The sequence below is a fragment of the Zootoca vivipara genome, chromosome 5 (assembly GCF_963506605.1).
Source record: "Zootoca vivipara chromosome 5, rZooViv1.1, whole genome shotgun sequence".
Taxonomy (NCBI): domain Eukaryota; kingdom Metazoa; phylum Chordata; class Lepidosauria; order Squamata; family Lacertidae; genus Zootoca; species Zootoca vivipara.
Genome location: NC_083280.1, coordinates 29,903,838 through 29,916,592, shown reverse-complemented (window position 1 = coordinate 29,916,592; position 12,755 = coordinate 29,903,838). Strand labels below are relative to the sequence as shown.

General features: G+C 42.2%; 1 protein-coding gene across 9 annotated transcripts in view; it reads right to left on the bottom strand.

Moving 5' to 3' along the window:
• Positions 1 to 12,755, bottom strand: part of DOCK10 (dedicator of cytokinesis 10) — a 186,802-nt gene that overhangs the window by 77,966 nt on the left and 96,081 nt on the right. For all 9 annotated transcript variants that reach the window (XM_035132552.2, XM_035132548.2, XM_035132555.2 and 6 more), the window contains exons 8-11: positions 6,506 to 6,689; positions 4,699 to 4,784; positions 2,987 to 3,070; positions 2,030 to 2,185 (exon numbers count right to left, since the gene is read on the bottom strand). In XM_035132552.2, the coding sequence (XP_034988443.2) occupies positions 2,030 to 2,185; positions 2,987 to 3,070; positions 4,699 to 4,784; positions 6,506 to 6,689 (510 nt within the window). The remainder of the gene's footprint in view (positions 1 to 2,029; positions 2,186 to 2,986; positions 3,071 to 4,698; positions 4,785 to 6,505; positions 6,690 to 12,755) is intronic.

Here is a 12,755-nt window from a genome sequence, read left to right as displayed (position 1 = left end):
TTTGATGTAAAAAATAGAAACAGTTTTCTGGAGAAATGTTAAATTGGATCCAATATAAGCTAGTCATGTTGAAATTCCATTGAAAGTTGTAGCAAACTTGTCTCATTGATTTCAGTAGCACGACTAGTTTAGCCTGGGTCCAACCCATGGGCTGCAATTCTGCATGCTATTCCATGTGCAGTGAGATGAGCTCTATTTCAGCTTATAGACTGCTCCAAGGTCCCTCATCAGACAGCAGACACTGATCTTTTCTCCCAAGGTCCCACACCCCGAATTACATTACATAAAAGTGAATAGGTAAAGACACAGAAACTCATTTATTTGTATAAGGTTTGATCGAAAGCCTGATGGAGCCAGCTTTTGTACTGATTAAGGTCAGGTAGTTGCAAGCCCCTATTAAGATAGATATTAAAATGAAAAAGAGGCTTAGCATCATCTTTTTTTAAAATTTGTCTTAAATCTATAAGGAAACTGTGTTTCAAAAATATGTGTACATTCAGTGTTGTTTATATAAATTGATTTATATAACATCACCACTCTTTATACATAAATAACAGCAAAAAAAAAAATTCAGAATAAAACCTGCTGTTTTTACCAAATCCCCATGAAAAGCAACAGGCTTCAGAAGGGATTTGAGTCACTCTCTTGAGGAAACAAAGCAGTGGCTTCATTCACATGCAACACTGGCTATAAACCAGGCATCCTCAAACTTCGGCCCTCCAGATGTTTTGGACTACAATTCCCACCATCCCTGACCACTGGTCCTGTTAGCTAGGGATCATGGGAGTTGTAGGCCAAAACATCTGGAGGGCCGCAGTTTGGAGATGCCTGCTATAAACCATGGCTACAGAAACTGCACCCGTGCAATGCAGATCAATGTCTCTGCTTTGCTACTCCTTTCTTAGAGTGGGGAAATGAACCACACAGCACATCTGGCTTAGTATTATGTGGGAACCAGGGCTCATGGGTTGTTTCTCCCCAACAGGGCCAGAAAAGACATTACACAGCCTGAGACTGGAATAGCTATCCTTTTTTTCCTCCCCACCACTTCCTCTTTCCTCTCTCACTGCCGCCACCATCTCCTCCCTCCTCCCTCCCTATATTCCTTTTCTGGCCTGATCAGCCACAGGTGCTTCTACCTTTACTCTGAGGAAAGAGTGCAGGGGGGGGGAGTCCTCTCCCAGAGCAAGGCATCATGGGTAAGGTCACCAAGAGATTGCCTGGCACTTTAAAGTACAGCTCAAAAATGCATTCACTAATTTCCTTTGTTCTTTGTTCTGCAGATTTGTTCTTCGTTTCTGCTCATGGTTTGTTTATTCATTTATATTTATTTATTTACTAGCTGTACCCTGCCACGCGTTGCTGTGGTTCAGTGCAAGAAATGGAAAATAAAATTGCTACACAATGGCGTCTATTCCTTTGATGTCCATTGGAGGGCGCTATGTTTTTTAAAGACAAATTCAGGTTTTTACCTGTCACAGGTATGCTATCTGTCCATTCTAAGTGCATGCAAACATGTGCGTATTCCCATGTGACGTTGTGGCCAAATTTGAATGCAAGCGGTCAAGCGGTTTCGGAGAAAAGTGGACTTTAACAAACATGGACCTTTTACATTTTAAGATTGCATTCTCCAAGAAGCTCAAGGTGGCGAACGTGGTTCTGCCACTCCTCATTTAGTCTTCACAAGAACCCTGTGAGGTAGGTTAGGCTGAGAGTCAGTAACTGGCCCAACATTACCAAATGAGCTTCGTGGCTAAGTGGGGATTTGAACCCTGGTCTCCCTGGTACCAGCCTGACACTCTAACCGCTACACCACATTAGCACTTGTTTGCATGTGATGCTAAGCCAGCAATTCCATGATTTGTTTCTCCACTCTAGGAAGGGAAGAGCAAAGTGCAGACTGCTTGAACTTTACACACCAGAATGCAGCTCATGGAGACCCCAATGTCCCTATGGTTTACTGGCCAATATTGTGCCTGACCATGGCCAGTGTCTTGATATAAGCCCCCTACCTCTGCTTAAGACTTACATTGGTGACGGGGTCACTTTCATTATCAGAAACGCAAGCCTGAAGATTGAGATTAAGGGATTTGCATGTTATCATGATTCGCTTGGCATCCTTTTCCTGGAAAGGCTTGGGCAATGAATCTGCTGCCGGAAATTCCTTTCTTTGAGGATTCGAGGCCTGGAATAAAGACACTGGGATAATTAGCTGATTGAAGTTATAGTTATAGGAAGTTATAGGAAAAACAGTTGTAAGATCAGAGATCCAGTGACAGGCAGCATAAAATTCATTTCTTTGCAAGCTAGTTTTTGAAAAAAGACAGTATGTGGGACACTCCTGATAGTTCCAATGCCCTCATAATTGTGATGAATGGTGGCCCAGGGAGTTTTCTCTGTGGCAGCCCTTAAATTGTGATTGATTGATTGAGTTTACTTCTATGTCATTTTTCCACAATGAGCTGTGCCCAAAGCAGTTTACAGCAAACATTCAAAACATTGAAATACAGAACATTAGAAATACGTACGAATATACAAAATAAAGAGCAGGGTCAGTAAACTGTGGAACTCCCTCCACACAGAGCTGCATTTAGCATTTTCATTACACAGCTTCCATTGTATGTTGATTACAAACCTTTTTAGTCTGACCCTGGACATTTAAGGTTGTGGGTTTTTTTGTTTTTGTTTTGTAAAACCCACCTTTTCCACTTTGTTTAATTTATACTCTGTAGCTTTTGCTTAGAATTGTTTTAACTTGCATTTATAATTGCATATAAACTGTTCTACTTGTTTTTAAGTGTATGCTTGTATTACTGTAATCTTCCCTAGGCAGATTACAATGAAGAGTGGGTAGGAAATCATGTGAATCAAAGCAATAATAAAGGCAAAGCAGTGAGGATGACACAGCTGCCTCCCCTATGGACATGTTGGTCACTTTTAGCTTTCTCTCACCTGACAATATAAAGCAACAAAGAATAATACTTACAGCAATATCGGGATCTAGGGAGAACAGATTCAACCTATCCATATTTCGAGATGCTCTGACAGTTTCTTCTGTTTCTGTGAGGTACTGCAACAACAACAACACCCTCTTATTCTACAGGTAAACATCTCATTAGCTCAAATTGCTTCATGTCAGGGGTTCAAATTTGGCCCACAAAGCTATTTCCCACTCCCTGCAACACACACACACTCAAATGTCTCTCTTTTTAATGTCTCTCTTTTTATTGCTGGTATAAATCTACATTTAATCTGGGGCAGAATCTCTAAAACATTCAAGAATATCACATTGGTGCAATTCAGATAATCCTGTATTATTTTGAGTAACTCATTTAACCTAATTACCGACTATGTTTAGTTTCATCCAACAGTGTTGTTTGTAATTAAAATACATACTTATTTCCAGTGCTATAGCAAATTATTTCGGTACCACATTATAAATTATAATTATAAATTTGCCAACAGCAAAGTAAGAAACACCAAGCTGGAAATCCATAAACAGTAAGTGGCAAGGCAACTCTTCAAAATCTGACACTAGGTATGCAAATTGTTGTAAGAGAGTCAAATTTACATTCACGTGCTCTGATTTGGAAAAACCTCAAGCTGTTCAGATGAATATTTTCCAAATCAGTATTATTTTTGGCTTTAATTGTAAACTCTAATCATGAAGCCTAAATTATTTCAGTTTTGTTTCCTGCCATCTACAAGACGCCTTGTTGTTAACAATGAAAAAAATATCATGAAGCACCAGCATTAATGTGGCAGCATGTACTGTGAAGAAATTTTAACAGGTGCATTCTGCTATGCCTCATATTACTCCCGGTACTATTTTAAAAGTTTGCAACTGAGGTTAACCACATAAATGGCTCCATAGTGGCTAAGATGCCTTTCGAATGGCTTGTGGACAAAGTCATCTGTCACAATGTCTCCAGCAAGCCCAATCTCCACCCATTTTGCACCCGGTACTATGCCAAAATGACACATCTTTAGATGGCAGTTGTTCCCAGCAAAACCTATCCTCTCCTATCAAAAAAGGTTAGATTTGGAGGAGCAATTTTAGTAATCGGTTGAATTTACTTCAACAAAGCCTAGTGATGGAGACCAACTTGGGTGCTTTAAAAGGGGATTAGACAAATTTGTAGTCAAGATGGCTAGTTTCTACCTCAATAGAGGACAGAACTTCTGTGCCTTTAATTGCCCTGCTCTCTTTTGAGTCTGGAAACCTTAAAGAGAAACCAGCAGACCCTTTGCTTGTAAATTAAACAAAGGGTCTGCTGGTTTCTCTTTAAAGTTTCCAGACTCAAAAGAGAGCAGGGCAATTAAAGGCACAGAAGTCCTGTCCTCTATTGAGTCTGGCAACCCTAGCTGGGAATCACAAGTAAGAAGAATTTTGTTGCACTCAGGTCCTGCTATTGGGCTTTCCAGAGGCATCTGGTTGGCCACTGTGAGAAAAGGATGCTGGACTACATGGCACTTAGGCCTGATCCAGCAGGGCTTTTCTTATGTTCTTATCCTGATGAGGAGAGTTGAATGGTCCTAGGCTGGTTTGCAAGGCTGGAGCTGCATGGTGCATCTTGCCACTAGAGCAGGGCACTTCAGACCGCAGATGTGAATGCTTAGCTTTGGCATATGCAACACACAGAAGTTATTACTCTTATTTTTTAAACAACAACAACAACAACAACGGTAGTCTCTTACTTTTGAAAAATCTGGATGCAGGCTATTCTCCGAAGAATCAGTTTCCTCTTGCGGACAATCATAGTTCATCGACATGTCTTCCAAATCTTAAAAAATGAAAAGCACAACTGAAGATTCAGAATAAGAAAAATCTTTATTTGCATCAGCCACTAGCCATAGCAATAAAATAAAATGTACTGAAGATAGAGGTAAAAACATAACTATAGAAAATACATTTTGGGGTTTTTACATCAACCATCAAATAACAGATCTTATTCTAATTGCCCCCGCTAAAAACTTTGCAGTTTTTGCTGTCACCAGATCATCTTGATCTGCTAAAAGAAAGGACACAGTAGCAATGGTTGAGCGACCTGGCATGGACAATAATAGAAGGGTAATAACCTCACTGCTCAAATCTTTTTTTAAAGAGTGCAAGCCAGAAGCACATGAGCCACTGACTCAATACTGCCTGTGGAAAATCGACCCTCAAGCACAGCCAAAGGCAGCATATTCAATCTTGTGAAAGCGCGCCTGTATTTTGGAATTGTTAAATTTTGCGAACAGGGTGCCAAAGTGTCAAAATGACTAGGTGGAAAATAATCATACCATGGACAAAATTTCCTTATTGTGGCCAGGTGATTCTGTCGCTCTATATCATATAGGCGCTACCTAATTAACAACTGAAGATTAATTTCTCCCAAATTCTTTAATGATGAAATCTATGATCTGATACATGTGCAGGGGCTCTCCTGCTTGCTTTTATAAGTTGCCCTCTGCACATCAAATGGGAGGGGAGAAAAGAGCATGAGAACTTTGCCAAACAGCTCCGTGTGCCTATCAGTGATATACTTCTACTAGCGCCACAACTTCTAGCTACACAACGTCATTTTCCCTTCCTCTCCACTCCCCATGCACCTCCTATATCTGCCCCAGATTTTCTTCTAGTCTCCCAGAGCAGTTTTTAGGAGGGTGTGCATGGAGAGGAGAGGAAGTTCTGTTGTGCAGAAGTCCTTGAGCCAGAAGAATTACGTTGCTACATACTGTACTGCCCACTGTCCATCTAGAAAGAAAACCATTAGAGAAACATTTTTAAAAAACATTTTCATCAATACCGATTAGCCGAGGACTGCCACTCTCATCACAAAACCTCTTTAGCAACGGAACATCTCTGTGGCTGTCAAGTAACCATCTTCTGCTGCTGCGATGTGTCAAAGAAAAGTCGCTATCCTCTTGTGGAATTATGACTCACATGTAGAGCCCATCACAGGATATGCCCTGTGGTTGACGGAAGGCTTAATAAGAGCATAGGGCTCTTCCACTGCGTCTCCTTTGATGTCAATGCATTTTTAATCATAGGGCAGGTCTCACTATATAAGGTCTCCTAAACCTTTAACAGTGTGATTGTTTTGTGGCTTCCTGCCCCAGTATATAAATCAGATGGAAACGAAGTGATAGAAATGCTTTTGCTAATAACCTGTATGTACTGGTTTATACCATGTTGTTGTGAAGGACAGTTAGCACAACTTTTAAAACATCCAACATGATGCAGTTAACAACAGGGATTCCGAACAATTAATGCAGGCATCCCCAAACTTTGGCCCTCCAGATGTTTTGGACTACAATTCCCATCATCCCTGAGCACTGGTCCTGTTACCTAGGGATCATGGGAGTTGTAGGCCAAAACATCTGGAGGGCCGCAGTTTGGGGATGCCTGAATTAATGCTTCAACAGATCTATGCAAAGGGGGTGGGGAAGCAAAGCTTTACTTTTATCATTGTTTTTTAAAAAATGCAATGCACCCAAAATTATTAAAGGCATTCCCTGTTACCAAATTTCAGATCTGTGATGTCTGCGCTCTTCCTCTCTTGAACGGACCCTTCTGGATTTATCTGCAGGATCTTGTTGAGAGTGAAAATCCATTCATCCATATCTTGCTCATTTTCAGCTGCCAGCACAAAGTATGTCAAGTCATTCATTTTCAGCTCAAAGGCATGTTTTCGAAGCCTGTTATTCTATTGGATCAAGATATTTATAAGAAGCAGGGAGGAAGCAATGGGAAAAAAGCATTAAACTATAATGACAAATCCTATATTGAATAAATAGAACAAGAAGTAGCATCTGTAAGTTGCAGATACAAATGTTCTCCTTAGGGCCGGGTAATTGGGAATCGATAGTGGTAGAAGCAATGGAAGGTACCTCCTATACCTCAATCAATAAAAGAAAAAGCAAAGGAAAATTCTGTGACTTATTATGAGTCACAGCAATGGCCCACCTTAGGTCAGTGTTGTTTACACTGACTGGCAGCAGTTCTCCTAGGGATTTAAACTGAGACCTACAAAAGAGATGCTCTACGCACCGAGTTACAGCCTTGCTAAGTCTTAGGTATTTAAAGTTTCAGTTTATTTCAAGACTATCCCTGAACAGATGCTTGGCAACTTGATCCAATAATGTCTCCCCAGTTCCACTCAGTTCATTTGGGCTTACTCTCAAGTATGTGGGGCCACAAACCTAGTTGCTTATAATAGTAAGGTTGAAAGTTGTCTACAGCTGTAATGCTCAGAAAGTTTGCACAAGGCAGTTGTATACCAATATTTTTATATGGTGCTCTAATACTCTCTTATGCTGGCCCCTACATAGTATCTATGCTTTTTGGGCCACCAGAGTGATGGACCTTGCTACTTGGTTGTGTAAAACTGGATTAGTCAGGCTTGTATGGTAGAGCTGAATAGAAGATCCCTCCCCCTGTGCAAGCAAGTCACCCTGTAATAACAGCCAGATCTTTCAGGTCATTGCTTGAATTGGCTATTGATTAGCACTTTAAAGCAGACATAGCCAACACGGTGCCCTTCAGATGTTTTGGACTACAACTCCCATCAGTTACATCTTTCATGGCCAATGGCTGTCCACAACATCTGGAGAGCACTGCTATCCTTGCTTTAAAGAGGAGACTGGATTGATATTCAATAATTGCAGACAGGCTAAACTGTATTCAGAAAAGTGCTGGAAACAACAACCCCACATCCCACACATGCATTTTGTCAAAATGCAAAGTAATGTTCAGAACAGAAAACAACGTCAATAGAAAAAAGAGACAGTGTATCCCAATGGAAGCCAAGCAAAATAACTGGGTTGAAATGCATTGAAATATAAAAGCCAGCTAGTGTTTTACATGGCTACTGGTACTGCATGGCCTTTGATCTCTGTCTGCTGACTTAATTGAATTCCTTATAAACGACTTCTTTATAGCATTCCATAACATGCAAATACTTTCTCTCCCAAGAAACACATACAAAGGGGGAGCCCTCTCTTTTAATCTGCATTCAAATTATTCTTTCCTTGCATCTCATTCAGTTCTTAAAGAACAAGAAAGCATCTTGGAAGATGTGACTTACTTGGAAGATTAAAAATCTGCCAAGGATTCAACTATAGACTGAATCCTTGGTTTATTAAGAAGATGCAAATGAACAGCCTTCATGAAAGCAAGGAACAAATGTCATTTAATTTGAATGTTTTCTATACTCGGCACTTCACCTTTTCTGCAAAGTCATTCAAATTAGATGACAAAATGTTATCGAGATTCTTTTTTTTGAATAGCAAAAATCATTTTCACATGCTGAGCACTTAAACATACCAAATATGTATTTGTAAGATGTGCTTCAAAGTTTTGGCAAGCCTAAAAGGTTCTGTGCAAAAGCTTCTTTTTCACATCTACAGCCAAATATTTCCTTATGTGGCAAAGTTAATATAATGTGTGTTCTCTCCCCCCCCCCCCCCCGCCCATTTGATTCTTTACTGCTCCTACTACTGGAAAAATTGGCTTTAGACTCTCCCACATTTAAGTTCAACACTATAGTATACATAAAGAATGTCACAAACACCACATCATATAGGTTGAGATAGATATTCCAGGTTTAGCCCAGATTATGTCTAATGTCTACTGGAACTATTCATCTCTTAAAAGATCACAGAGTGGTTTGAGAAGTAATTCATATTTAGAGTTTATTTAGGTTTTAACTTTCCAACAGCTATTTTATGTTATGTAGACCCAGGCCTACGTATTAATTCACATATAACCCCCCCCCCCCACCAATCACATATGCCAGAGAAAGTAGAAGATCAAAATAATTCTAATGGACTGGATATATTGAGTTTCCATGATGTGAAATACTTTATTCCACACCGAATAGCTGAACAGCCAAGAGCAAACATGGAGCAAACATGGAGAATTAGAAAGTTGGGTGGCTGCACTACAACATGTGGTGCCTGAAAGTTTTCACCAATAGGGCAAATAGCACCAGCAGGGCAATTTAAGTCTGAGAAAGTGGTATGGGGAAGTACTTTCTGTCCCAGAATTGCTATCCCAATCTGATCTGAATCCCACCCTTATCACTGGCTATGTGACACAATTACCAGTAACTAACTGTCCCTAGCCTCTAGTCAAGGTTCAACAGACAATACATATGTACTTAACTAAAGTAAAAGTTGCTGAATATGTGGGCACAGATCTCCAGGTATCTTATCTAATTTGCCCCTCAGACTTCTACTTTCTTCTCCTCTGGTTGTTGAGCTCTAAGAAACCTCTGGCTTCCAGAACAACAAAAGTTCCAGAGGTTCTGATTTAGAGGTTGCAAATGGCAGGTCTGTTCGTTCACACTTCTTGTCCAACAATACTTTGTTCTCTTGATCAACTCATTTTTATCTCTGAAAATACCACCTGCTAAGAGATAGGGGAAGGGACCCAGGTGGCGCTGTGGGATAAACCACAGAGTCTAGGGCTTGCTGATCAGAAGGTCGGTGGTTCGAATCCCTGCAACGGGGTGAGCTCCCGTTGCTCGGTCCCAGCTCCTGCCCACCTAGCAGTTCGAAAGCACATCAAAGTCCAAGTAGATAAATAGGGACCACTCCGGCGGGAAGGTAAACGGCGCTTCCGTGCGCTGCTCTGGTTCGCCAGAAGCAGCTTTGTCATGCTAGCCACATGACCCGGAAGCTGTCTGCGGACAAACGCCGGCTCCCTCGGCCTATAGAGCGAGATGAGCGCCGCAACCCCAGAGTCGGACACGACTGGACCTGATGGTCAGGGGCCCCTTTACCTTTTAAGAGATAGGGGAAACAAATAATCTTTTCCAAAGCTTGGAATTAACATTTCCAAATGTTCCATGTATGTGACATATGGATCTAGACTAGCCATGCTGGCTAAGGTTGATGTGAGCTGGAGTCCAACCATGTATGGAAGGATACAGGTTCCCCATTCTTGGTCAACTTACCAAACAAAACGTAGGCAGGATTCAACAGGATAAAGTGAACTTTGAATATCTATGTTACCATAATTGTATTTCAAAGAGGGGGGACGACGACTCTGTAACAATAACTAAAATATAAGAATGCTGAAAAATTTCTGTATGTGGGAAAAATGGGATCTTGTTCCCAGGTGAGGGATAGGGGTGGGGAACATGTGGCCCTCTAGATGTTGTTAAACTACAACTCCCACAGTCCCTGGCAATTAGTCATGCTGACAGGGGCTGATGGGAGATGGAGTTCAACAACATCCAGAGAGGGATGCAGGTTCATAGGTGCCAACTCCCAGATTGAAAAATCCGGGATTGGCAGCGTCGTGCATCGGAAGTCAAACTGCGGCCATTTTGGAACTGGGCACAGTAGCACCGGAAGTCGCTTCTATGCATGCTCTGCCCATTTCCAAAATGGCCACAGCGTCAGAAATCGCTTCTGTGCATGTCCAGAGACTCCAGACATGCACAGAAGGAGCCTCCCAAGGCCGGTAAGAATCCGGGGATTTACGGGTGTTTTTTTTAAAAAAATCTGGGCTTCCAGTGGGAAACAGCTGGAAAAACGGGGGTTTCCCGGGGAATACAGGAGACTTGGCAGCTATGTGCAGGTTCCCTATCTCCACCTTAAAATAATGTGCTTCAGTTTGCTCCTTTTGAATAAATGGGATAAGTAATGTAATGTGTTATTGAAAGGCACTGTAGAAAAACAACTATGACTAACATTCAACATGCTAGGCTACCAGCCTTCTCTAACAAGTTCCATCTTTTTTAGCAACAGATTTATGATCATCATCACAACTCTCCCTTGGTTATGAATTGATGAAATCACAAAAAGCAGGTAGGATAAAACATTTGTATTATACGGTAGAATAAACACACTCTGTATTTTGCATGGTTGAAATATATGAATGGATGCTACAACTAAGTTAGATGTTGCTCTGTATTGGAGGTGCTGTGGTCAGTCAGAGAGTATTTGTATCTCTTTTTGAGGCATACTTCCTCTGTTCAGCAAAGACGATAAATATAGTACAGCTGTAGAACTTGAGTATTCGCCAGGAAGTCTGGTTGAGAAACCACAGCTACAGAGCAAAGTGCCTTAAGAAAACCTCAAGAGCCCAAAGAAAACATATTTGTAGCAACCGAAGCAGTCATAAGGATAAGTGCTATGAATCAGGACCCTAAGAGTTAGGCCATTCTTTCAAGAGGAAGAGGGATCATTCATGGCTCACGTGGAACTCCATGTGTGCATCAGTATTATCTGAAGTGTCCGAGAACTACTGGATCAGGGTGATTCACTCTCTTGCTTCCAAGTTGGCAAGCACATAACACCACCAGAAAACATCTGGTGCAATTTAAGTTAGCTCTACTTTGTCCATTCAACAAAATGTTGCAAAAAAGTTCGTCACTAAATGTATTGGCATTGTTTCTTTTCTTCTTCTTCTTCTTCTTCTTCTTCTTCTTCTTCTTCTTCTTCTTCTTCTTCTTCTTCTTCTTCTTCTTCTTAAGCAATTAATGATTTGGGTCACTCAGTCAACAGATTTGATAACTACATTAAGGAGATGTTCTGTGAATGATATCCAGCATGAGTCATGCTTCAAATATGACTTAGGTAATTTAATTTTTATGGGACTGTTATGTACTGAGCTGAATCCTAGAACAATAGGATTCAGAATCAGCGGGAGCTACCCAATCCAACTCCAGGTGGAAGTGAATCCGCAACCTGATTGGCCTGCTGGAGCAGCCAATCAGGCGGCTGGCAGAAGTGAATCTGCTACCTGATTGGCCTGTAGGAGCAGCCAATCAGGCTGCAGGCAGAAGTCAATCCACAATATAATTGGCCCACAGGTGTAGCCCTGAAGTAGCCAATCACGCAAGGCCCATTGTGTAAATAATGTATATAAGCAGATGGTTTTGGGAAAAGAGCCATTCTTCTTCTCCTCTTCTCCTTGATGACTATGAGCTGAATAAAGAGCATGAAATTCACTCTCGACTCCGAGTACATTTCACTGGCGACGAAGGTGGGATCCTGCTGAGCTGACCGCCACCACGCACTGCACCGCAGCACCACCACCTGCTGCACCGCTGCATCGCACCGTGCATCCAGGCTTCAGCTCCAGGACCCAAGGAACCCAGAATGGCAACCGACAGCAGCTTCTCGCCATTCAAACCAGCATCAGGAGACTGGGAAGGGTACGCCGCCCGTTTCAACTTCCTCCTGCAAGCGAAAGAAGTCACCAACGATGCCATGAAGAGGGCGACATTCTTCAGCGTCTGTGGAGAGGAGACGTTTGAAATCGCCCGGGCTCTCCTTGCACCTAGAGATGTCGCTACCGTCTCTTACAAAACAATAATGGAACGGCTGAAGGAGCACTTCTCACCACAGCCCTCGGTGGTAGCTTGCCGAAATGCCTTCTACGCAAAGCGGCAAGCCCCGGGGGAAACCATAACTGGGTTTGTGACCTCCCTCCGCCAAGCCGCCCGGCTATGCAACTTCTCAGAGTTGGAGAACATGCTTCGTGACCGCCTCGTTGGTGGCCTGAGGGACGAGATGTTGCAACGACGCCTCTACGCAAAAAAAGACCTCACGTTCCAGATTGCTCTGGAGGAAGCCCTGGCAACCGAAGCCGCCGAGAGGTCAACGCAAGAGGCACGACCGGCCCCGCCATCCCAACCGAGGGTCTACCACGAAGACCTCACCGACGAATCCGAATCTGACATGGAGGAAGTACACCGAGTACAGCGGCGCACTCAAGCAGCACACACACCACAGCAGCCTCGACGAGAAGGAGGGAA